The 27,530-nt window shown below is 40.7% G+C and overlaps 1 protein-coding gene across 1 annotated transcript in view; it reads left to right on the top strand.

Annotated features, from left to right (window-relative positions):
• The window catches only part of LOC306700566 (heterogeneous nuclear ribonucleoprotein C-like), a 35,138-nt gene that overhangs the window by 1,187 nt on the left and 6,421 nt on the right, over positions 1 to 27,530 (top strand). Inside the window, exons 2-3 of the mRNA XM_079165612.1 lie at positions 3,999 to 4,074; positions 25,019 to 25,069. Coding sequence (XP_079021738.1) covers positions 3,999 to 4,074; positions 25,019 to 25,069 — 127 coding nt within the window. The remainder of the gene's footprint in view (positions 1 to 3,998; positions 4,075 to 25,018; positions 25,070 to 27,530) is intronic.

Raw genomic sequence — 27,530 nt, 5'->3', positions numbered from 1 at the left:
ATATGTAGGGTGCCAGACTTTTGGCCTGATTAATACACTTTCAGGAAAGAGAGGACTAAAAAGCTATGAGTGTATTCAGATGAAAATAAGCTGATCTATAAAATGATTTTAACATCAGCTAAATGTATATCAGGTTGCAAATATAAAGTGTGACAACAGAGCATATAGAGATTATCTATTTAATTGGAAGTTTAGGGGAAAATAAAAGTGAAACAACCTTTGTCATATTTGAAGAATTGAACAAACTTATTTATTTGGTTCTTATGTTGCTCTCTGCTTTATTGTAGCCTAATTTGTCACCAAGGTATGAAATTATTTCTTAAATCTGCCAACGCCAGTAAAAGTGAAATCAATTCTGCAGTCCCAGTTGCCCTAGTTTAGATGATTGTTGCAAAGGCGTTCAGTCATAATGGCTTTGTTATCTTTGTCTTGTTGGGTGCAGTTTGAGAAAAGACAGATGTACAAAACATTGTTTTTTTTCTTAGACTGAAATACCACTGAAAATGTTTGTATCAGTCATCGGCTTGAGCATTTGTATTCTGCTCTAAAATCACTTGTGTGATTTAGAGATTAACTGAAAAATATATAAACAATTTAAGGATGCAGTTCAACCCATTGCGTGAAAAACTGAAGAATCAGGAAGAAACAAAATTATGATAGAAGACAGAAAATTGAGCGTAACTTTTATCTGATTGTGTTATTATCCCATCTTCCACACATCAGTGACTTCAAAGTGCACAGATTAATAGAACGTACTGTAGCAAATTGCATCTTCCTAAGCGCATTACTATGTTACCAATTTTCTCAGTGTGTGTGTTTGTGCGAGTGTCAGGTTTCAAGGCAATTTATGGTGGCGGATTTATTACTGGCAAGAATGAAATTCTGGGTGAAGCGGTAGTAGTTGAAGTGTGTGTGTGTGTGTGTGTGTGTGTGTGTGTGTGTGTGCGCACGCACTTCTGGTTGAACATAAAATGAGGCTGCTTGCCAAAAAGGTCTGTGAACATAAAATGCATGCTGTGCACGAACTCCCCAAATTCATGTGTTTCAGCAGAGTCCTTGACTGTCTTGATGTTTCGTTCTTGAGTGTTAAGGTTGCATACATGAGTCACTTGAAGCCTAATAGGTAGTGATTAAAAAGATAATTAATAGTTGGCCCTGATAGGGGGAGTTGTCTTTTCAGTGTGCACAGGGAGGTGAAAGCACTGGTTCAGACAGAGCAGCTTTCCTGGAGCTTGTAGAGAATTCAAGGACACTTCAGAAGAATGTATGCTGACTGACTGACCAGGGTCTTCAAAAGCCTCCTCTAGAGATGCAGAATAATTTAGAAGAAGAAAAACTTTTACATGTTGTTATGGTGTTATTTTGTTTCCAGGTAGTGTGATGAAGCCGTCTATCTTTTTGGCTCGGTATGAAGTCTGGCACTCAGCCTTACATCCATTGAAACCCGCAAAGTGACAGGCTGTAGACCGTGGCAGAGGCTGAGGCTTTTCTAACTCATCATGGCTGATCAGGTTTAACCTTGATGTGTCCTCTGGTGCCCTTTTCTAATATTTTACAAAAATGTCGTCTATTATACTACTGTTTGATTTCTGTACGATCTACATCTACTGGAGTCTCTTGGGCTTGTTCCTCATCTGTAGTGTGAATATTGGCTCCCAATACAGTGTTATTATGACACGCCGCCCATTATAATGATACTAATACCATACAGGCAAATTTGTGATATGTAATGTACAATAATTGTCTGTGATGCATCCCAACGTCAGTGTTGAGAAAACATATCCCTGGAATAACAAAATAATCTTTCAAAAATCAGGAACTCAGCTCTCCACATACAAGTTGTGTCGTTTTAATCCATGTGATGCTAACAACAGAAACACAACAACAAATGGCAGGGAAAGGACATCATTACTCGAGTGTGCATTATAGTCATCATTGTGCCATCATTCTAACTTAAAACATCCTTAAACTTATATCTGTGCAAATTAAGTTGAACACAAACCTCAAAACAGAAAATCAGAATCAGAACCGTTTATTGCCACGGTATGTTGCACATACAAGGAATTTGACATGACGGGTGGTGCATAACAACAATCAACAACAATCAACACAGAGCAAAAAGTAGAAACATATTCAAATTTACGGTAAAATATAAAATAAGGTGCAGAAACGAACAGATAACAGGACTATAAACAAGTGAGATGTAAGTGTAATGTAAAAGTGTCGAGTGTATTTAAATAAGAAACCTAGAAGGGATGTGGAGGGGAGTGACTGGTAGGAAATTGTCCTGGGGATGACAGAGTCAGTGGGGGTCCCGGGCTGAGGCTGAAAATCCAATATATGTATGTATGTATGTTTGTTTGTTTAGGTGTGAGTGTGTGTGTGTGTGTGTGTGTGTGTGTGTGAGAGAGTGTCTGCACCGGAGAAGCTAATTGTAGCACATAGGACTTTGTTTACCAAATAACAGTCTGATTACCTCCCGAGGTTTTGCTCCCATAGATCCAGACAACTGTGCTCAGCAGCATCCTCCCCTCTTCCTGTGTAATGGCTTCTTCATGCAGTCAATCACACGGTCGTCATGTTGCTCATCAACACATTATAAAACTCTAAACTTTGTTTCCTTCTGCCATACACTCACTTCAGCCCCAATCTGCGTGGATGAGGAACTGTCCCGTACATCTCCAAAGATTTGTTTAATTATTCTTCTCTTTTGTCATAGTGGAGGAAGATGTGGTTACATGCCACATGAAAATATTACACCAGCACATAAAAAGTATGGCAAGTAGAAGTGGGCAACATGATGGAATTTCCAGTAATATTTGTAATAATATCATATCACTTAAGAGTAAATCCTTTTCTGGTCTTAGACGCTGCATTACGACTTTCTGAAATAATTGTGAAATGAACAATCAATGGCCCTGCTTGATTGAGCATCATATTCAAAAAACGTAGTTATCAATTTTTTCCCATATCTTTTAAAATACCAGAATTATCCACCCAAATTTTGCCACTTAATGTGTTTTGATGTATTTAAAATGTCTGTTATATTTAATTTGTGTCTATATTCCTCATATCAACAACACAGTCACAGTAGTAGTGTGCATGCATGCTCGGCTCAGGCAAGTAATAGTGAAGGTGTCAGCAGTGGGGGCCAGTTCCTCACCAGCAGAGTTGGCTTCCCAGAAGCAGGTCACTGTTTGACAAAAATTGTCAGGAAATTATCTCTGCTGTGGGAGGTAAAGGCACATACACGTGTCTAAATTTCTTTTTACATTCAAACCCATACTTTATGAATTGTAGCTTCCAGCCAGTCACACTGTGTGAGTGTATATGCAGCTGGCCCAGTCACACTCCATTCACCACCCATCTGTCCATGTCAGACTGGCCGCTTCTCCTCTCCTCCTCTTTTTACTCCTTCACTTTTTTCTCTCTCTTTTACACTCACCTTTGGAAAATCACTGGTGAGCCCCGACCAACACGAGCAGTGAGCTGTTGGCATATCCTGTAATCAAGATGGCTCGTGGTTAATTGGCCCATTGGAACATGTCTGCAGAGCTGTTTGCAGGAGAGATGTACGAAGACAGAGAGATGGGGTTTGGCTTATGAGACGCAATGCTAAAGCTGCACCTGATTTCTGATGTACGCTTGCAGACGGGAGACAAACATGGAGGTGAACAGCTGGCTCAGAGTGGCAGAAGCAATCAACGGAGAGTGATGGTTGATAGATGTATGTGAAAAACAGCCACTGTCGGTCTTAGCCATTCCTTTAGTCATTATCATGTCAAATGATGACAGCAAATGCAACAGTTTAGGTTACTCTTGCTCAAATGAAGAGTGAACTAGGCTGTAGGATAAACACGACAAGACAACGTAGAGGGTTTGCAGGCCAGATATTCATCTGGATATTCTTCCTTTTGCTTTACATTCCTGCTGTGTTGTGTCATTTTGATGCTCTTTGCTGTATCAGTACAAGGTTAATTGGTTGCTCTTCCATGCAGACATGAGCATGAGTGGAGAGTTGAAGTCCAGCCGCTCCAGGGCAGCGAGTAAGAGGGCCAGCAACACCATTTATGGGTGAGTATATAACCCCCACGCACACAAACACAAACTCCTGCCCCCACACACTGAGATAATCATGTGTTCTATTATTTGCTGCAACCTTTTATCGGTAACTCAATGGCTGCACCTCAGCTTTGCAATCAATGCCGCATTATTCGTTGTTAGCTTCATACCAACTGTGTATGTAAGCTGCTATTGATTTTAGCCAGAGGTGCTGTCTCCATCCCTCAATGTTTTAATCTTTCTGTTGATGTAGTGCACACATATGACTGGAGCTGATTACTGTTTATTGCTGGCAGTTCAATACAGTGCCGTGCTGCCACACTAACATTAACTGTGTGCTTAGATAGCTGGCAAAGACAATGGAGGGCAGTGGGAGAGACAACAGTGTGTGGACTTAAGGTTATAATAGTTGTGAATGTTCAATTCTATTCACTTTTATTTCATAGTTTAATAGTTTTAAATCTATTGTCTTTCATTACCCTTACCTCCAATTATCTCCTTTAACTGCAACCCTGGCTGCAGCTCAGTAGGCCTTTATCTCTTCTAATGAGCACAAACCACAGAAAGTACTCTGAAGAGCTTGTACCCCACTGACTCTGACAATGCATTTTCTCCTATATGTCCACTGGATGTCCATATGCAGTGTCATCCTTCATTCATCAATGGACGTGGAAAAAAAAAAGCAAGGCCCTTAGAAAACATCACATTATTGGAAAAATAAAAAGGAGACACTGTTACTGTAAAAATGTCGATATATTATTGGGTTCCTGATAACATATTTTTAGTTCCACTTTCACAGAAAAAAAGGCTTACAAGGCTTTTTGATTACAAAGTTATATTGAGAGGAGAGATACTCCCACTAAAGCAACTAGGGTAAACATAATGAATTATATTGAAATACTTAACAGGACATCCACTCGAGGACACAAGAATGCAAAATAGGTTTGACTTACAAAGAACAATAGGAAATTATTATTAACAGATGTAATAATGTTGAAGCCAACTTGTTTGTCCCCAGCCAAATCAGTAAATATCATTATTGTTCTGCATAACTGGGACATATGTTTTCAGCTCCACTATGAATATGGATATTTTTTCATTCCTAGCAGCTCCATTTCGTGTCCCTGTGCTGGTTCCATCATAGCATACAGTAGCATGTAGAGTCATACGTATTGCAGTATGGGACATTATGTCCCCAGTATGTCCTTCAAAACCGTTAATCTCTGCCTGTGCTCCCTCCTCCACTCCCTTAAACATTAAACCCCCAAACGTTATTTACCCATTCCACCATGTAGTTATTCAACAGCGTGCGGCCATGTATTAATGAGGTTAGTCATACAACACACAGACACAGACACACACACACACATCCACACATAATGACTAACCACAAATGGAACACACCTGAGGTAGCAGCTCCGATATAGCCTGAGATGACCTAGACCTAAAGTTGTCTCTCTGTATCCCTTTCAGGGTTATGGACACATTCAGTCGACTAAGCCAGAGAACTTGTCTAGCATGTACACACATTACAGAACAGGACTAAATGTCCCCAGCCATGTTAGTGGCTCTTTGTGGCTGTACTTTACGGGGGTGAATATAATGTCAGTGTTTGAAAGTTTGAAATCTAATAAAAAAATGTTTTTTGCAAGATTGAAACTAAGATTTTGAAGGTTTTGAAACTCTGAAAAGTTGTTTGAGAAACACTTTAAAAAGGAAAACTCAAATACAAAACTAAAGACCATCTTGCATTGGGATAACACCAGCTGCGATGCTAAATCCGGACAGGGGTGTAAATTGGGAGGCCATTGGCCCCTTCCCCACTTCCTATCCCCCTACTTCCAGCCCTTTCTCAAACCACAACCATCTTCCAGGTCGGCCTTCATTTTGATGACCACTACACACCTGTAAGCTTGAACGGTTGCGATGCTGCTGTGTTCACAAAAATGTGTGCACAGACACACACACACACACACACAGACTCACAAGGGGAAAACAATACCAGCGTTGTTGCTTGGTAATAATATATATTTTTTTTCAGCCTATAAAAACATTATTCAAGCCTGCAAAACTCTTCTTCAAGCTTGCAAAACCTTTTATATTAGATTTTTTTTGTTTTGTTTTTGTTTTAAAAATATGACATAATATCCAACCCATAGTACTTTGGCACAGCGGTGCTTTGAGCTAAATGCTCACATCAGCATACCATGCTAACATGCTCACAATGACAATGCTTAAATGCTGATGTTGAGCAGGTATAATGTTCACCATGATTTCCATCTTAGGCTAACATGTTACCATGCGAACGTTTGCTAATCAGCATAATACAGCAAGTACAGCTGAGGCTGATGGGTATGTCATTAATATTAATAAAATGTTGACCCGATGGTGGCGCTAGATGAAAGGTCAGCGGATCACCAAAGTTATTACCAGTCTTCCTGAGAGCAACATGAAGGTGTGTACAAAGTTTTATGGCAATCCATCCAACATTTCAATTGAAAACACAAACTACAACCTCATGGACGAGGTAGAGGAAAAGTCACATTATGAGTAATTTGAGTTCATTCTCTGGGCATCATGAATGTCTCTACACCATTTCGTTGCAATCCATTAAAGATTTGCTGAGCTATTTCAGTCTGGACCAAATTGGGCCAGACATTGCCATCCCCAGAGCTATGACGCTAGCATGGCTAAAAACATTCATGTGAACTAATGTGAAGCTGCAAACATATAATGTGATTTAAATGGTTTTGCCTTCATTTTCATTGGAAGGCAGCATCTAATTGTGTTTAAATTCCTTTAACAAGAACAACACGATATAGATTTTGAGTTCTAGGAATGAGCGGAATTATAAAACAAGCCAATCTACAAGATCATGTCCCAGAAACAGAAACTACATTACAGCTAAAGTCACAAATGTAAATCATGGTGACACAGCCGCCAAAAGTCTCTCTTTCCAGGCTCCAATAATCCTTCTCTGTGTGTCTGGCTGCAGTGTGCCCTGTCTCCTCCCTCCTCCCTCCTCCCACTGTTCTCACAGAGCTGGCCAACAAACACTACTGCCTGTGGCCTAGATTACTTTGCGAACAAACTTTCCAGCTCATGTCTAAGACGCTAAAGCAATGTAATCTGCTATGAAACACCATGCGGGTTGCCAGCATTTTATTATTGCTATAAAGTTGGATTATTTAGCCCAAAGGTAACAGTTAAACTTAACAAAAGTTTTTAATTTTACATGTCTTGATGTAGTCAAAGTCATTTCTCGTCTCATGATAGCTTGGCACATTTCTTTTCCTTCCTCTTCCTCTGCTCCCACTGCCACTCTCACATATGTCTCCCCGCAGGCCATTTGCTCCAGAGCGACCCTGACAACATAGTTTTGTCATCATTTATCGTCTTTGCTTTCTGACTGTCGCAGTTCCCCTCTAGCTTGGCGAGTCCCAGCTGTGAAAGGAGGGATGGGGTAGAGAGAGTGGCAAGCGTTTCACAATCCAGATGCTGCTGCTGCTGCTGCAGCCGTGGCCTCTGTGCGCTCCAGTGCACTACTACAAAAGCTCACTGTACTGTGTGGCCTGTATAAGGAGGCTCAGGTGCCAGGAGAAGGACCCCAGAGGTGTCCATGTGCGTGTATACAGTTATCTAATGATAGCTGTATGGGTTAACCAGGACAAAAGACTGCTGTAGTTAAGCAGTTTTGTAATGTCTGGTGACAGCTGTGGCAGTAAGCATTATGTTTTCATGTTGTACGTACATCCTTCTCATTCTCTTAAAGGCGATTCCTCAGGTACGCCTGGAGGGAATTTCTTTAAATGTGGCACAAATGTCTACTTGGACTCAAGGATGAACTGATTATATTTTGTTGATTTTTCTATTCAATTCTCTAACACTGATCATTAGTTTGTGGCTGTTAGGTCTCTGTAGAAATGTCCGGCCTGTGTTCAGATCATCACAGTGCTACTTGTATTATCTGCTCCATTTTGCATCTCAGTCGAGAGGGGACTGGCCTGAACATCAAGTGGCAGAGCGTACTGAGCATCTGCTCTCTGGTATTTTTGTCTGCTTTCTCCTCTTTTAGTATTCTCTCATCTGTTTTAATTATCAGAAGGACTGGTCATAGAGGAGTTTAAGTTAGGATGGAAACAACACAGTGGCCCATCTGTCATATAGGCTCAAAGAGACTAACAGGAGCAGCAGAGGTGGAGGCATCAGGGTATGAAGTCTGCAGTTGCCAGGAGCAGTGGGAGATGATGTCCTGATGTCTGTTCTGCCATCAACTTACAATTACAAAGATGAGCAAGAGGGTGACAGGAAATGCGTCACATAAGAGGACTACAGCAAATAGAAATACAATTCTGGTTAATTACAACTTTGGTCTTTATTTTTATGGTCTTGGCCATCATTTTTATTGGTTATGGTATCATTATACTCACCATGTTTTTTGCTATAATAACTAAAAAAGAGTTCTTATGGGGCAAGAAGAACGAACAGTCAGAGGTTCATAGACGATCCTTGGCCCATGCTTCATCCTTGCACCAAGTTTCATGACAATTGGGCCTGTTTTTCCAACACGCAGCTGACAACCAAACCGACAAACCAACCTGAAAACATAACCTCCTTGGGTGTAATCAAGACAGAGGTTGTAATATACCAGAATTATCCTTTAAGACTTTTCAGAGGCAGTATGGTAGTATTGAGAATAGATCAGTAAAGCTACATATTACATGCAACACTTATTTGGTCAGATTTTATATGTGTATCTTGCCTGAGGCTCAGCTGGCTGACATCTGCTAAACCACCAGAAGCAATGAAAAAGCAAAGGGCAAATGGAGGCAATCTGCAGTATAGATAGCAATGTTGAAATTCACCCGTTTTTATGCACCGACATTTTTCTACTGGACTGTGACATCACTCTGATTGTCACAACACAGCAGCTGGCTGCCAGCTGTTATGACACCTACCAACAGCTGAATCTGTATGCACAACATCCTGATAATCTCTTTAACACGTGACAGTAATAGATTTTATTTAAAAGAAAGGGGGGGGGGGGCATAATATGCAGGGCCACAGACTGGGAGATAATAATTCACATTTATGTAGTGTTAATGGGGAAAAAATAGCATATTGTTGCTTGTAAATACACACGACTGGAATATGTAAAATAGATACAACATAGTACTCGATCTATACCCACCCTCTACCCTTTTCCCAGAGTGGATGTTGGGTTACGATGATAAACTGTGTACAGGTTGCTCCTGAACCATGCAAGAGTCTAGTGTGAGCCCACGACTGTGTGACTCTCTGAAGGGTGCGATAACCATCCTGCAGGCTACCACATTAATTTCCTTACAGGACATATAAGCAGATGTTCTGTGTTTGCTGACTTCACAATACGTTATTGCAGCATCTATTTGATATTCTTTTATTTGATAGTTTTAGTGCTCAACTAATGAAAGGAAACAAGGCAAAATACAGTTCTGCTTGTGTGGACAGAGTTTGAATCCTGTGTGTCAGTGTTTTCGCTGTGAAAAGCAACGGCTGAAGTTCTGGCCAGGTCAGACACTATGTGACGAAACAGGTCAGTGACTGATGATAGAACAAGCTTGGCGGATGTTTAAGAGCCTGGCTTGTTTCAAGTCAAATACAGCAAGATTTTCTGTGTTGTATCATATAAATCTATACATTTAAACAACACACCTTCTGAAATCGACAATCCAATCAGCGTGTGCACTGAACACAGCGAGTTACCAGATGTCTGGAGGTGAGAAAGTAGGTCAGATTCAAACTTTAAGATCTTTTTCTTTTTTTTCTTTTTCTTTTTTGTATACAACCGAGTGCCTTTGAGGAGAGCCTGTCCGTCAATGTGTGCCCTTTTTCCAATTGTATATTACATCACATCTCATCCCACCTTCAAGTGTGGTCCTTTGGAACAGCTACAACACTTGCATGTCAACGTTGGGACCATGCGGCAACTTCGGCGTCTAAAAAGTGAAGCCAATGCTGAAGTACCATAAACTTGCATTCTTTCCTTAGTCTTCTGGTTGCAAAAATAAGTTGTATTGTATAGAAGTCTATGAAAACAATTAACTTCTCGATTTATTTCCTCAGTACCTATTGTAAACATGTATTCTTCTTCTTCATCATCTTCTTCAATACAACATAATGTTCATTTTTGTAAATCATAGTACCATTTACAGTAAAATGGATGATGAAGCAGGGTTGCTTTAGGGCGTGGCTACCTTGTGATTGACAGGTAGCTACCACGGTGTTGCAGGTCTTGGTGTTTTCATCTTACAACTTTAACCCTTTCATAGTGTCTATTCAGTTTTGGTCGCCTAAAAATTAACTTTTCAGGGTTCAGTTGTACTTAGCTCCACCCTGTCATGTTGCTTTTGGTTGCAAACAGGCGACGCTTCAAAATGGCATTTCACAAACCAAAGGTTGACGTTGCGATGACTACGTCCACCTATGGCATCCTCTCACACCATCCTGAGTGAGAAAGTGAGTTACCACAACTGGCAACAAAGTGTATAATTAATGCAAGCTTTCACTTGTGCTGCAGCAAAAAACAGCCCACGAGCCATTCATCAAAGGCCTCTGTACCTTTCCCTTCCACTTCAGCATCAGTTTAACAGTGTCACTGCCATTTTCGTTTTTATGTCCAGCTTTTCCATCTGTTCTTTGTCGGCTTTCTCTCTGCGTGGATGGATGCACAGACAATTTGCTGTCTGCAGTCCATTCCTAGGAGAGATGCGAGGGGGGTGTACTGTAAGTAAAGGTCAGGGCAGTTAGAGGTGGATGTACTGCTGAGGTAAAGGTCACTCTGTGCAGAGAAGGGAGGAGAGTGCATCTGCAGGTTTCAGGGCCACTGCCACATCTGTTGAGACAGCGGAGATCAACTGATGATAGGAGACTGTTGAAGAAAGGCGAGTGATATGGAGGCTGTAGACCTGATGCTCTGTGGAGAAAGGTCATGAATCAGCAGTGGTGACAGCTCATGACATGTTGGCAAGAATGACCATGATCGCATAACTGGGAAAATGTAAATGCTTTTCTAGCCGTGTGTGTGTGTGTGTGTGTGTGTGTGTGTGTATATGTGTCTATATGTGTGTGTTGGTTTCTATCCATGTATTTCTAGCTGTGTTACCAAGCCAGTTGAGTTATCTCTCTTGTCCTGCAGGCTTATCAGCCTACAGGGGTTGGTCCCCCTGCTAATGAAGTCATCTCTATCCTTGCTGCCTACTCAACGCTGGGAGGAGAAAAGGGAAGCAGGTGGGAGAGGTAGAGTAGAAGGCATGAACAAGGATTGATGCAAAATACATGCAGGGTGTAATACAGAGCAACAACAGTACAGTGTGAAACAGCTGAAAGAGAGAGGAGTAGATAGGAAAGAAAAATTCAGAGAGAGGAAGAAACAGTCAGGGAGAGTGAGGGGTGAAGAAAGCAAAGAACGGAAAGCAAGTGAGCACTGCACTGCGTGTCATTGGCCCCCTGGCGTGAACAATCCATCTCAAATTGATCTTCCAGCTCGGCCCAGCAGGGCATTCTGAATCAATCTCAAATTGATCTCAGTGCCAGAGGTCGGGAAAACTAGCAGTGGAGCTTATCAGAAATATAGTGGTGCTGGGAGGATCTGACAGGGAAACTTATCACACTGCACAACAGGAAATGGGCTCTGAGCCCCCGGGGCAGCAAGAGGACGAGCCTGCTCCCTGTACACACAAACATATACACACACACACACACACACACTTACCAGCACACACAGATTCAATGTCTCTGCGTGTACCCAACACAGCCATTCACTGACACATGCTCCCCAGTGTTCAGCACAGTACGGAGAGGGTATACCGTGCATAGACACATAAACAAAGTCACCCACACAAGCGCGCTCTCTCTCTCACTCACTCACTCACTCACTCACTCACTCACTCACTCACTCTCACTCTCACTCTCACTCTCACTCTCACTCAAACACACACTAACACACTGCTCAGGCACTAGTTCACACCTAGAGGCTATGCCAAAAAAATAGAAAGTTTCTCAGAGCAGAATATGTCAATATTTTAAGTTAGACAGGTGGGATTTGAGGCCTGGAGCCCATAATGGCTTATAACGCATTTAATGTGCCCTCAGCAAGGCTGTGTGAAAGGCCAGAGGAAGGACAATCAATACTGGCATGCATTTAGACAGTCAGTAAGCTTAGGGGAGCAACCTGCTTCACCAGGCCCTGTGAAAAATACAACCATAAAAACAATTGACTTTCACCACATAGTATCTCCGAAACTACTTGGATAATCCAGTCCAGGAGCATAGGAACTTCACACAAATGCCACAGCGTCCCAAGCACGCTGAACTTGCGTACCCATCAACTGGCTGCTGATGTCTGGAAACTTTTAGAGCTGTTATTAGTGTGTAGTTGTCAATGCTCTGTTTCAAAGGGATTGTGTGGTGCTGTTTCTTGCTGCTTGGATCACCAGATTGAAGCTGACAAGAACTTTACAGACCATGAACAGAACACAAATAAAACTTACTCAAAGTTCAGTTTTGATGACAGCGAGAGCTGCAAAATGACACAGAGATAGGGCGATTGGCAGGGCAGGACCTAAATCTTTGGGGGCCCTTGGCAGTATATGGTTTGGGGTCCCCCTAACGCATTGCCTCTTTACATATCACTGAACCAACCTGCAAATTGTAAAGATTAGTTTAAGCTCATGTAAGGAATAATGTAGACGAATGTAAGACTATTACCAGCAACACAATCTTTAAATACACAACAGTAAATACAGTATTTGTCTATTACCCCCCAACCCTATGATTTTGTTGGAAAGAGCTGAATCTCAGCTGTCTTCATGTCTAAGATGTCTGAATGTAGAAAGGATATGACACGACCAAAAAGATACGATGCACAAGGCAACCATATGGTGAAGAACATACAATGATTAAAATAACTAATAATATTGTGCATAATCTGTTACAGTGATCAAATGAGAAAGAAAGACAAACGTGCACTTTTGAATAGCATGTTAACATAAAATTGCCCAAGAAAAGAACATTTTGAATTGTACCACTTTCTTAAACCGACCTTCAAGTATAAGCTATTCAACTTTACAAGCTGACGAAGAACAGCTTGCTCCCATTTAATGTTGACTTTCGTTCTTGTCTTGTTCATTCATTTTTTTTTACCACAGAATCCTTGGAGTATTTATTTTGAAGGGGACAGTAAATAACTTTCTGCCAACCTTAGGCGTCTATTTTGCTCATCTGTGTATTGTTTTTTCAATTTTTTTTAGCAAAAATGTCAGCAACAAATGTCAGTTTTTAGAAGCTACATTTGTATTACTTTGTCTTGTGTTCATTTAAAAAAATGTAAAAACTTTTCATGGGGGCCCTAAGCAACTGCTTATATCGCTTAATGGGTAGTGCTGTGCTCTGGCGAGGGAAGAGATACAGGTAATAAGAGACTGAGGGAGTGAAGTGAAAAAGAGTGAGAAGGGGAGGGGTGTCTTTGTCAGCGATTGGGAGGCAGCAGGAGAGCCTTTTCTCGTCCCGGACTGTAAAAGCTCTCTGTCAGCACAGAGGGGTAATGGGGGTTAGCAGAGTGTGTGAGTATATAAAAAAGTGTGAGTGTGTAAGTACAAGTGGTTGCATGTCCCAAGAAGTACAACAGAATATCAGTGACCCCAGTGACACTCATGGCACATACATGTATGCATGCACTCACAATTCCAAATAAAGAGAGTCACTCTCTAGAAACTTGCATTTATAAGCATTTAGATAATGTAATACGAATGGTTTCTTTCAGGATGTTTGGCAAAAAAAACATCCCAAAGGATGGGGAAACCAGCAACTCTGCACAATCAGCTGCTACGACACAAAGACAGATTTAATGACAGATCATTAAGAGGAAACCCTGTTGTGGCCATGTCTTTCTCCGCCACAGTGCCCAGTGCACAAGCACACATTTCTGCTAATGAATGCAACAGCAAAAACAAGCCAGACCTTTTATTTGACAAATGCCCTTTAAACACCACTCTCACATCCTGGTGTTTTATCATTTTCGTGGACCTCCTTCTGTTGACTAAATTCTAGCCGCTCAGCACTGTCATGGCTTACTGGGACATTTGAATAGAACGGAGCCATTGTTGAGCCATGAGTTATGAGTAACACCTGTGATTTTCCTGCAGTGGTCGGCCAAAATGTCTGCTTTAAAAAAATACATATATATAGATATCATTGTAGTGTGCATCAGGTTTTGACAAGGAAGAAAATGCATTGTTTTTAGACTATTAAAAAACTATCCATTGTGAAGCCAGTTAGGTTATAGGAGTGCAATGCTAAATCACATTAATGCAAAAGTTGCATAAAAATCCAATATTGCCGTCAATCAGTCCTGGATCTATTTGTCCTGCTGCATTGTTTCTGTCCAGTTCTGCTTGACTATTGGATCTCTTTAAACTTCTGCTAATGGCTCAATCTGCAGTACCAGACTTCTTAGTCTTTGTCTAAGTACAAAGATGTACAATTAGTACACTTGTCTCCCTCTTTTAACACATCCCCGTCTCTTCACTTTCGTTTTCTCTGCCTTTTTCGATCTCTATCTTGACAAAAGTAAAGCAGATACAGGGAGGTTGTTGACTTAACGTAGCTAATGTCAGCTGAGGTTTAAGTGCAAATGTCAGTCATGTCGATCACAGTTAAAACCTTTTTGAATGGCAGCTTATTATTTGCCCTAGATATCCCCTACATGTTCAGTTCCTCATTCAGTTCTCTCCGAGGAGAGAACTGGATTTGTTTGCTTGGTGGCTGGATGTGAACGTCTAACTAGAGACGGCTACTCAAACACACACACATACACACACTCAGAGCTTTGGTATTTTGTCTTTTTTACTTTTCCTTTTGGTAGCGAGCAAAAACGTTAATTTGTGCTCGGTGTTAACCACGCTGCTTTGCCCTTCATGCAGTGGAGCTGAAGTGACTTTTAGCTTTTAATTCTTCGATGATTTCAGGACAACAGCATAGTTCAGGACATGAAAACGATGCAGGGGCTTGACAGAGTTGAAAAGACTGAAAGGATTAACTACTCCAGACAGCCTCGGCTAACCTTTTAACTTTGTACTCTAAGTTGGTTCTGACGGGGGTAGTCGCCCCTGTTAGAGGAAGTGTCTAGATATCTGTGCTCCTTAAGCTCTTTACGGTTAATGGGTGGAGGAGAGGGGTCTCTCTGTGAGAGGCCCTGAATGTCACTTGTCACCTTACTGCTGTGTAATGCTGCTAATAAGCACTAAATAACCTGAACTCTGAAATTTCCAATTACTGCTCCCAGCGAGACCCTGAGCTTTTGATGAATGGCAGTGAGCAAAAGCAGTTGGCCCTCCTGGAGAGAAGCCACACATATTCATATACGAAGAAGTTAATGCACTGCATAACCAACAGGCAGACGACAACTAGCTTTCACTCCCTCATGAGCTACAACAACAACAAGCTTTATTTCAAAAGCACATTTTCAAAGTTGGTAAAAAATACAAATAAAACATTGTGTGCGTGTTGAGTTGTGTGCAGATGGTCTCAAGTCATGCAGAAGCATTGCTCTTATCCCACTCCAAACACTCTGCCTCCAGGAGGATTAGGCCACATTGTTGACGCTACTGAGGGGTGCATGTTTCTGTAGCACATCGAGCTAAACCCACATTAACTACATATGCACATATTTATAGTGCGCATACATACCTACACCCACATACTGTACACACTCGTACAGGAATCACTGCAGCACCCACAAAGACACAGATTATACTGCATGTCTTCTAGTGATTTAAAGTTGCAGTTTTTGGCTCTGTGATATTATTTTTAGACTTACTTTGTGTTCCTGTATCTGAGGCCAAATGTAGCACCTGATCAGACTGGATTATATAAAGTGTTTTCATTGTGACTGCAAAACATGTACAGTATTATTAATTTATTCATATCCTGTCCTGCAGGAGTGCTAAATGAGTAATTAATATTAAAGCGCTTTGGCTCTTTCACAATAAACACCTGTAAATCCGCCTGATTTGATCTTTTGTTTAGACAGTCCAGGGTCAGTATAGTGAGCCCCTCTCCTCCAAACTGTATCTGCAGCGTCACTGTGTTTGCTCTCTCTGTTATGTTTATTGTATGTGTTTAGTGTTGTAGAGCTTCTGTTCAGTCTTTGAACCTCTTCAGTTGCGGTGAGATTAAAGCCCAGCGGCAAATGGTGACATTAAGGTTTAATGGTTACGGACTGTAAAGACACTGTCTTCGATCCTGATGGGAAAACAATTAAAAACGCTGTCTTGTATGACTCGGTTTTGTCAAATAGTCAAGTTTTCCATCACAGTTTGCTGGTAATGATGCTAAAAACACAGGCTGATTCATGAGACTCTCTCATTATTTCCAACTCTGACATTCTTTGGCTAATCAAACAGTAACCATACCATGCTAACCCTGCCTTGTCTCTGCCATGGCTGATCCTACAAGCTGGCTGCATCAGTCAGGAATGTCCACACCCCGACAGCTGTAGGGGAATCTGACTCATCCCTCTCTCTGTCCCCATCCTCCTTGTCTCTTTAACAAACGCGCCACTCCACCTTTTCTCACCCTCCCTGTCCTCTCCACTTTATCCACTCTTGTTTAAGAGCTTTGACAAGTTGGCTCTGCCTCCTCCTACCATTTGAGTGTTAGTTTACCACTGATGAGTTCACCTCTGAGGGGACAAGAAGGATGCATTGTGAGGGACAAATGGACCAAAGAAAGAAAAAATCATTCTCCTTTGGGACACTCTTTATTGAGTCTCCTGTCCCCTGATGCATGTCTTTTGTCTACTGCCTGTTAAGCTCCAGCTGTAGTCCCGGCCCCTGTTCAATGCCTTATTGATGCAGCAGCACTCCCCGGCTCCTCTCTGTCAATGCACTTCTCTTCTGCTCCTCTTTCTGATGTGGCTGCAATCAAATCTAAAGGGCTGTCAGCCATTCAGGGCTACTTATACTAAAGTGCGGAAGGATGAGTGCAATCTGAAACATAACCCTTATCTATGTACCCCGACTTCTCCGACTGAATACATTTCTCCCGGGCTATAATTTAACCCTGATGCATGTAGGATATGAATTTATGAGCTCCTGGAGTTGGCATTACTCTAGTACCTCTCATGTAGCTGTACATCACCATTTCACAGTACATACAGTACATACAAATGATGCAGAGCAGTGGGCCAAGCAGTAATGAATGTCAAGGAGCAGATTACATGGTAATGTGTTATTGATCGGCTATTGTCCTGTACACATCATTGATTAAAGCAGCAGAGTGTGTGATCGCTACATGTTTAAGTTGGATCTCAGATGCTCTTTGTCAAATGTAAGTTCTCCCTCAGGACGAGTTGTAAAAGCTGTGTTGTGTGTGTGTGTGTGTGTGTGTGTGTGTGTGTGTGTGTCTGTGTGTGTGTGTGCGGTGTGTCTATAAGGGTTAAGGTGATTTTATACCGTACTATTGATTTTTATTGATCAGATGGGAATACCAAATAATGTCAGATGGAAAAATCAGGAAACTTTATTGCCAAATCCAATATTGCCATAAAGCAGGCTTGCTCATTGATTTGCAATATTGCCTTTAATGGACTCAGATTTATTTAAGGGATCGTGTACTGTAGTGTCACAGTGTATACATAGAAGGTCTCACACACATATAATTGACAGTATATGTCTTTGTGTGTGCAAAACCCCAACCAGAAAAAATTGGTGTAAGTAGCTAATGCTGCATACAAATTACATATAATTGATATAAAACAATCGAATATATTATTCGGCTTTGTTAATGTAATCATCTGTTTGATAATGCTTATATGCATGTGTGTTGAAAGCAGGCAAATCTGAAGCATCACTCATGCATTTTACAAAAAAGTAAAAAATGTGAGTGAAATGGAGGGAATAACAGCGACAGTGATTAAATGAGAGCGAAAGAGGGAATAGATTAGTTCTGTCTGTCCTTCAAGAGTGTCTGGGAGAGAGAGAAGGAGCTGCCAGCACTCCCTTCATCTTCCCCTCCTCCCCCATCAAAGCTTCTCTGCTCTCATCTTGATCATACTCACCCTTAACATCCCATGGTAGCTCTTTCTCTCTTTATCTGTCTCTCCCCTCATTGTCAATCCATGAACACAAATGTAGTTTTCTAATTTTTTGACAGGCCAAGAAGAAAAATCCCACTGCTCAGTTTTTACGCAATCTAATTTCTTCTTGACTGCATGCTGTTGTCAGTCTCTCTGTGTGTAGATGTGGGCTGTATTCCAATGTGTTGTCTCTCGATTGTTCTGCTTTGTTATTTTTTTTTCTCCATATTTTACTCTGGATACGGGGCCATGTTGACGGGAAAATGCAGTTTTTCAGATTAAATGACAAAAGTGTTTTCTAATCTGATGCCACTATTGACAAGATTACATTTTTTTCTCAGTGCATTCCAAAACTGTTGCAAATCAACAACAAAAAAACGTTATTAGCCAATGTGATGATTAATAACCACTCACGTTTTGGGAAGAATTGCGGTCATGGTTAAATTAATCCAACACACATCCATCCACGCCAACTTCCTCCCTCTGTCGACATTATGACATATGTGGCTAAAACAACATATAACAAGAATTTCCTTTTTTGCTCCCGACGGACAATAAACCACCAATGTTTTTCTTGTCTCTTCTGATTGGCTAGATGTGTGTTGAATTTGTAATGTATATGGAAACATACTGTGGTTTATGCATGGAAAAGAGTAACTGTTAGCTGCTCTCAAGACAAATGTTATTCTCTTCAGTCAAGCAGCCTGTCCTAAGGTTTCATCAGCTGGATTTTCATCATGTCTCACTGCACTTCACTTTGACGTGAGTAATATAACAACCTTTTTTGACCTCACGAGATATGGAGCTGTGGGAGTCACTGCTTTAACTATAAGTGGAAATTAAACTTGGAGGGAACAAGGAAATGCTCATAGCCAGCAAGGGTCTTTGTCTCTTATTCGGTGATTTCGTGACCTGACACCAAATCCTCATAATTCTTTCAACTTTCTAACCCATTACAATTTCTCCCATTTATCCACCTGCTGACTATATACCTGTGTTTGCTGCATGAACAAATATTACCAAAGCAAATCTCCACAAGTAAAAAATGTGCAATGACAAAAGGTCAAACCATCTGCACTCTTGTCTTAATTGCAAAAACACAGTTTATTTAAAAATCTTTCGGTCACACGGACCTTGGTCAGAGCTTGAGACGTATCCCTTTATGTTTTTCAAATGTAAACAGGGTAGGTTTCTGCACACATTTAAAGTTTGCTATTGGATCATATTCACAAGGTTTCAGCACTAAACCTTTATCTGAGTGCTTTTGAGTTTGTTGATTTGTGTGAAAAAGTCAAGTTATAAGAAGAAATAAAAGACAAAGAAGCGTGTATAGTCTGCAAGGTCTGGTCTTTCTCACTCTATTTCATAGCATTGTTTTTGGCAACTGTCCTTATTTTGCACCGTTAGTAATCCAGTAACACGATGAGCTTGGGTTCACAAGTTGGAAGAACTTAGCGGCAGATTTAAACTTCAACTGCAGCTTTATTGTTAGCAACAGACACACCATAAGCTCAGCAATAAACCCACCTTTGTATTCACATTGAGAATGTCACCAACTGTCACACAGCATCACTCTCATCTGACTGCATTTGCTCATATGACTAATTGTGTAACAGGTGAGATGTGAAAACAATGGCTATGTTATGGAACACAATGAGGAGCACATTAACACTTTTTAAAATGGAGGCACACACATAACATGAGACTCATCGTCATTAATTCTTTTCTACAAAGCATGCTGGGAGGCTTCCCTACACATTTAACCCCTGTAGTGCTCCAATGAGAGAGGTAAAATGTGCCTCTATTTTAATAGATAATTATAAATGATTAGACTCTGTCACCTGCTACAATATAGTTGCTGCTTCAAGAGCCTTGCAGAATTGATTTAGGAAAGACCTCTACTGATAGCACACAGGAATAATCTGCAAAACCACATCCCCTCTGTTATTTTAAGAGCATTCTCAGTCATCTTCAAGTATTGGCTCCAATCATTTTTTAACTAAACCTGCATTCTGTCCTGTTTTAAATCCGTAGTCTCAAAGGAGCACAGTCAGGCCTGTCCTTCACCTAATTCTAAATTGAAATATAACTCAATGACCAACACATTTTCAGGAGGCGGACAGAGGGAAATTAAGTAACTGGAACTAATTTCTTCAATTCCGACAAGTGTGCTATACAAATCTTTATACTATACACGTTGAATGATATCAAATTGTTCTTCCATTTTGTGCGTGTCCGTGCACACCTGATTTCTTGCAGTCATGTAGGAACATAATTTATGTGAAAAAGGAAATGCTTAGCTACAGCAAAAGAAAAAAGGCATTTACTGGGGCGCCCATAGCTCACTGGATAGATCGCAAACCATTAAGACTGAGTCCTTACTGCAGCGGCACAAGTTAGTCCGGCTCAGGTCCCTTTGCTGTATGTCATCCCCCCTTTCCTGGCTGTCTCTCTCACTAGGTACTAAAGATTAATCCCGGTGTGGCTCTTCACTAGAATTTTTGCTATTTTTAACGTGCAATATAGTCAGTGACTTGTTCAGGTTGGGCCCAAGTCAGTTGCTGCTTTGTAATGCCCAACTGCAAGTCTGTTTAATACTGTGTAACATATACATGGAGCAGGTCTACGTCAGACATATTAATCGTATTGTGTTGAGACAACCGTATCAGTGGTGGTAGCACGTTTGTGGCATGTTTATATATATTTTTTTCTATCTCTGCGATGTGGTTACTTTCAGACAAGAACTGAAATTCTGCTGTTATTTGTACCATAACTTGTATACATTGTATCAACTTATTTAAACTGTTCATTCTGATAACTACACAAAGAACTGTTGACAATGCTGTGAATTGATTGTAAAAGAAGTGCAGGAGAGAAGACTACAGTGAATATGTATCACCAAAGATGTCACCACAATCGAGAAAACAAGAATCTCACATAAAATGTCACTTTGATGCATTGTCAGCAAGATTTAAATTGCATCTGTCAAGGCTCTAAGCCAATTGAACTAAATCTCTAATAATTCATCACACACACACACACACACACACCTTCGAGGTTCTGCCATAGATTCAGCTGGAGTGAAACTGATGGATTTCTGCCTACAGCGGGTGTTGAGTGTGCATGTTTGAGGAAATCTCTGGGCTGCTTTGTTCACACAAAAAGCAACTCGTCTTTGGCTAATGCACACACACACACACACACGCACACACAGGCATGCTGAGGCTGAGATGATTTATAGCCAGCCATGTCTAATGGATTGCTTTGGCACTTGAGAAATTATGAAAAGGAATTAATTAGCCTTTAGTGACCCTGCTGTCCATCTGCCTCTCTCTATCTCTCTTCTCTCTCTAATCCCCCCCCCCCCCCCCCCCCCCACACACACACACACACACACACACACACAGTGACCCAGTCATTTGGCTGTTCACTTTGGATGTAATTACAGTCAAAATGGGTTGTGCTAACTTGTCACAGATTCAGCTCCACTAATTAATATGAAAATACCGGTTGACCAAATTAATAGAGAATATGTATTCAACATTCAGTGGTTAAATAACAACAAACTTCACTATCCCGTTTTTGTTCATGAATTTGTTTTTACTTAAACTGGACTCCCTGGCAGAAGAGATATTGTATCTCAATGGGACCTTTCTGGTTAAATAAAGGATTAAATAATAAATATGTAAGAATGTATTGTTATCAATTGGTATTTACTACATTTAAAGTGATTATGATAAAGTAACAGAATGACCAACAATAACAAAGAGTTAAGTAGAATTTAGATATGAAAATATATTTTTTAAAAATATGCAGTCTAATGCATGAAATAACAACGACAAGAGAAATGCAAAGTAAAAAAAAAAAGAAAACTAATGATTATTTAAAAAAACATAGGACAAATGATAATCACCCTGTTTGCCGCAGAGCACTACACAAATTGACACAATGTACAATGACGGAGGTAGTGAACGCCAATGCGAGAAAAACAAACGGAGAAAGAGCAGCAGCTTATTTCCCCCTCAGTGAGGATTTCGGTGAATAGCAGTTATTTTCTATCTCTCTTCTGGCTGAATTCACTTGGAGAGCAGAATGCTCAGCTCAGCAGAGGACCCGAGAGTCCTTATTTTCTTGTCCTTCTGCCTCTCTGTGTCCTTCAGTGGTACAGGATGAAGGATTACTGTACTGTAAAAGGACAGTTCACTAGAAATACCCTTTTTACTTTTATGTCCCAAAATGCACAACAATCAAGACACAAAATGAGCTAATACATTATGTAGACCTCCTTCATTTCAAATAGGATACCAGAGGGCAGTCTTTAAATTAGATTTAAAATTGCGCTTTGCATTTTTGGCAAGTGTGCAGCTCAGACATGAGCACTGAATTATTTTGTGGTTTCCTGCCTCCTGAGCTCTGAAAACCAGCTGGTATGAGACAGAATAGAGCCCATGAGAGCAACGCTGGAGGAGACGTGATTACGGTCCACTCCAAAATAAGTCTACACTTCAGATCCAGAGACCCACACACAAGCACACTCACAGCACCTCACAGCCCGGTGATGTTTGCCTGTGTATATTTGTACGTGTGTGTAATTCTGAATGTGGAGAAGTATTTGGTTTAGTCCCCTGCTGTTTATCCTGACATACAAAAAAAACATCTCTTCTTTGAGATGAGCAGCATGACGACAACCAGGAGAATCACTGCCTCCCTGAGTGACAGATAAGCAGATAGCAAGGACTTTGGGTGTGTTATTTTCCCAGAATATGTAGAACAAAACTCACATTTCTTTTTACCAATATATTGTCTGAACATGGGTTGTCACTTGGATGTGAATATATGTTAACAAGTCACTTTAAAATGTGTCAGAGATCAAATTACACAATTAGAGTTTTATACTTTGTCTTTGAATGCACAGTTTTTGCTTACTATAAAGCGTCTAACAAAACTATATTTTAACAATGGATCCAAAGACTCTTGTATTTGAAAAGGCTCGCTCATCGTGACTCATTGAGAATTATTACTCGAACTGTAGTTCCCCTCAGCTCTATGGAGCATTGAGTGTCTTTCAGCTCATTGTTTTGATTTTCTGGCCCACAGTTTTGCTGTCTTGGTTCTTGGTTCCTACCACTCTCACCAGCTGTTTTCAGCAAAAAAGCTCTAAAGACGCACTGTACAATACCTGCTGAGCACCACGCAGATGCAGTTACCAACTAGCTGGTGACACTAGTGCAGAATTTAGCAGCTCAAGAGCCAAATATTTCCCTCAGGATTTGGTAGAGACCAAAATGTAGCTAAACGGAGCATAGTGTTAGACTGACAGAAACACGACTGCAAATACATGATAATGATGTTCCATAACTGCTGGATGTGTTACATTACATTTTACATTACAGTCATTTAGCTTACAATTCAGATGCTATGATACCGTAGGCACAGCCACGGGAGCAACCACTTCACCATATCAACTTAAAAGTTAATAATATATCAATGTTGAGTTCACAACTTGTTTCCACTGCCCCCAAGTGGCCAACAGGTTAGCTGGTGCAGGTAGTCTATATAACGAAGTGGACGGTTTGTGGACTGCCGTTTTGAATGCTGAATGAGACATTTTTAGGAAGCCAAAATGGTTACAATTAACTTTTATGAACTGAAAACACACTGTAAAAGGATTCAAGTTGTAAGACAAAACACGGACAACTCTCGGACCGGACAACGCCGTGGTAGCGACCTGTCAGTCACAAGGTAGCCACGCACTAAAGTACACTTATCGTCTATTTTACTTTAAATGAGACCATCATTTACTAAATGAACATCATGCTGTATTGAAAAAGACTTGAAACTAGCGATTGAGGTCATAAACTCATGTTTACAGTCTTGGAGGTAATACATTTCTTGAGAAGTAGGGTCATTTTATCATTCCATGCAATCAGACTTGTTTTTGTGCAACCAGAGGAGACGCCCCCTGATGGCCAGTAGAGACAATACACGTTTAAGGCACTTCTGCATTGGCATCACTTTTCAGACCCGGAGCTTGCTGCCTGGGTTTAAGTCATGATGTACTGATTCAATACTCTTCAATGCGGTAACAGTATGCAGAAGAAATCTTCATTTGTATCATATATGTGCTTGTTTTTACACTGCACATAATGACTTCTCTTGCAAGTCAAGCTCTTGAATTGAATTATAGTCCAAGGCTGATTGAAAGACAAATGGAAAGAGTGAAGTCAGTTCAAACAAAGAGAAAGTATGAAATGAAAGAATGGAAAAGACGGATTGGGGGGGTGATTCAGTGAGAGAGACAGAGGGAGGGAGAGAAACATGGAGGGATTATTAGGGACTCTGTGTGCGGATTAGGGAGGAATGCTGAGGTCTGACACACCAGAATGTGATCTCGCTCTGGCTTAGTGTCACTTTTCTGTCCTCCACTTCCTCTGGTCTGCTATGCAGGTTCACTCCAGCTTCCAGCCCATTTCGGTTCTCTCCTGTTACATCACTCACCTGCCTCACTGCTCACTGTACAGCGCACACATGAGATGAGATGTTCAGTGGGTGGTACAGTTGGCACACTAGACAATTTCTATGGATTTTCCATCTTGGATGCTGCAGCAAAACAAATCCAGTGTCTTTTTCTAGTTGGCTGTAAATCATGAACACTGCGTTCTTTCCAGATGAAGTGATTGTACGGTATAAATCTGTTGAGGCTCACGTACATTTACACACTGATACACCAAACTAGCTTGCTGTTTGTTAAGTGAAATGTGTGATCGCCCCAGTATGGTGTAGTTTTGACAAATACTTTACTAACCACCTCCCCCGTCTCTTTCTCCACCGCTCCTGCAGATCTGAGTTCGACCTGGACTATGACAGCCACCACGAGGACTACAATGACAGGTAATGTCAGAAAGCCACGCATGGAAGCTCACACACCTTATTGCTTGTCTGCGTGTCACAGGAGGCTAAAGTGGATTCTTTATCCTTCCTGTCCCCAATAGTCTCCGCTCCCCGTCACTGTCTGCCACACAGCCGTCCGTCATCCTGTCTTTGCTTGCAATGTTGCCTGTTACTACTCAACAGCCAGGAGCTCACTTGTTACACACAGACACGCAAGTGCACACTTTCTGGGAAGACACCAACCTTGTGGATTTGTGATTTGTAATCCCATTCGAGCATCGTAACTCCAGCTGAATCTCAAATGATTCTGTGTTTAGCAAACTTAGTTATATCATTTGCTTAAGCTGCATCCATGTAACGTTACAGATGTTGCCTTGAATTTTAGAGGCAATACATTCAGAGTTTATAGCAGCTCATAGCTCTGAATCACAGAGTACATAGTAGAGGTGGCGCAATATACCGGTATTGAAGATAACTAAAGTTTCAAAATTAAATATTGATTACATTCTCCTTACCTCCTTACATTTGTATTTTGAGTGTCATTCATTTGCCAAAAAAGACACAAAACTAACACAAAACAAAGTTCACAAAGAATTTGATAGTCTTATTTATTTGCTTATTCTTTTTTTTTAATCTATATGTATTGCGATAAAATTGTTATTGTGAATTATTTTGGCCACAATAATTGTGTAGTGAAAATCTGATATTGTGACAGCCCTAGTGGCTTACATAGTATATTGACAAAGGGGTTACTAGTATTTTCTGTCAATACAAATGATCTTATGATCTCTTTGTTCACATCAGTGTTCCTTATAAAAATAATAAAGCTAATGACTATTATATTGCAACATTGTTAAGTTGAAACATTATTGGTACATACAGATATTTTCGTTACCATGTTCGTCTGTGTCATTGTGTAGTGACTGTGAAGGAAAAAATGTTGTGCACTTGGTCAAGTCAAACAGACAACTTATTTCTCTCAGTCTCTACCTGAAAACAAACAAAAACTGCTTTTATTTCCTGGTGTCTACACTTCAAACCAAATTGAGGGCATGAGAAAGAACTAGTCTGGAACCAAAAGAAAATACAATCTTCACTGAAAGACTAAGAAAGCCAAACCTCTTCACTTTTGATTGACGATATTCTAACAAAAACTCAGGCATTTATAGCTGACAAAAGCACTTTTTTCAATCTGTGAATTACTGAGACTAAAATTAAATTGATTGAATCACTGCCAAACATGAACAGGTCACTTAAGATTAAGTTAAAGTAGATTTCCCAGAACAGATTGACAACAACCATCCATTAGGGTTACAAAATGCCCTTTAATAAAAACACCAAAACTGGGCGTATTGTTTGGGACGTGTCATGAACTCAGTTAGTTTGCAGTCTGCGTTTAACTTTTTTATGTTACTGCAGAACACACTCTTGTGCAGTGTGCAGTTAATAGCAGTGGTTAGGTCGATGAGGTAGTTAGTTAAAATGAGCTCCACTCAGAGTAACTCTGTATTATTGGTCCTCCACTGAAATTGTGCAGGGACCTTCATACAACCCCCAGGCCTCAATCATAAACACTCCACTCAGCACATCTGAATAAAAGCAGGCAGTCACATACACACACACACACACACACACACACACACACACAGAGAATACACACCTCATTCTGGTGCCTTTCTCGCACATATCGATGCTCTGTTGGTCTGAGTATTAACTGTCATCTTTTCTTTGTTTTTTGCATTTATTTTGCCTTGCTCTGCATTTTTCCATCTATGCTCAGGGGGAACACTCACCACTGATTTTCAATTTGTTTTTAACACAGTGCATGATTATTCCCCATGCTGTTGACTTGCACTATTGACAGCTGTGTGTGGAAGCCTATGTGTGCATATTTATGCATGCACATGTATATGCCTCTGGGTGTGAGTGTGTGGGGACTGTGTGTGTGTGTGTGTGTGTGTGTGTGTGTGTGTGTGTTGTATTTCTGTTTGTTTGTTTTGTGAAACATCAATATGTGGGAAAAAGAGAAATTACTGTTTTTTTGTTGGCTGTCCTCTTGTGCAAACACGATAGAAAAGTGTCTTTCCACACAGATAACAGCTCCAGCTGACAAAGCAGCTTTTCGTGTGGGGTCTAATCCATAGAGACAAACACTCCCTTCCTCTCTCACACACTCACACACTTTTCTGTAATCCTCACTCGTCGCTCATTGTCTGAGCTTCCATTCTCTGAGATGACACTTCAAAGCTGGTGTAACAACACATTGTCTATCTGCCCCTGCAAACTACTCTAAAGGACCTTAAATTCCCATAAGTCTTTGGTCTCTGTGCCTCTCCACACGGACAAAGCTCAAAGCTTCTAATCTCACACACTTATGATGGCCTAATACACTTCATCCTTATATGACATTGTGATGCGTGTGCGTCTCTTTTTGCATACTGTGGATGTGAAAAGAACACAA

This window comes from Pholis gunnellus (assembly GCF_910591455.1).
Source record: "Pholis gunnellus genome assembly, chromosome: 1".
Classification (NCBI taxonomy): Eukaryota; Metazoa; Chordata; class Actinopteri; order Perciformes; family Pholidae; genus Pholis; species Pholis gunnellus.
This window is presented reverse-complemented; position numbering and strand designations above follow the sequence as displayed.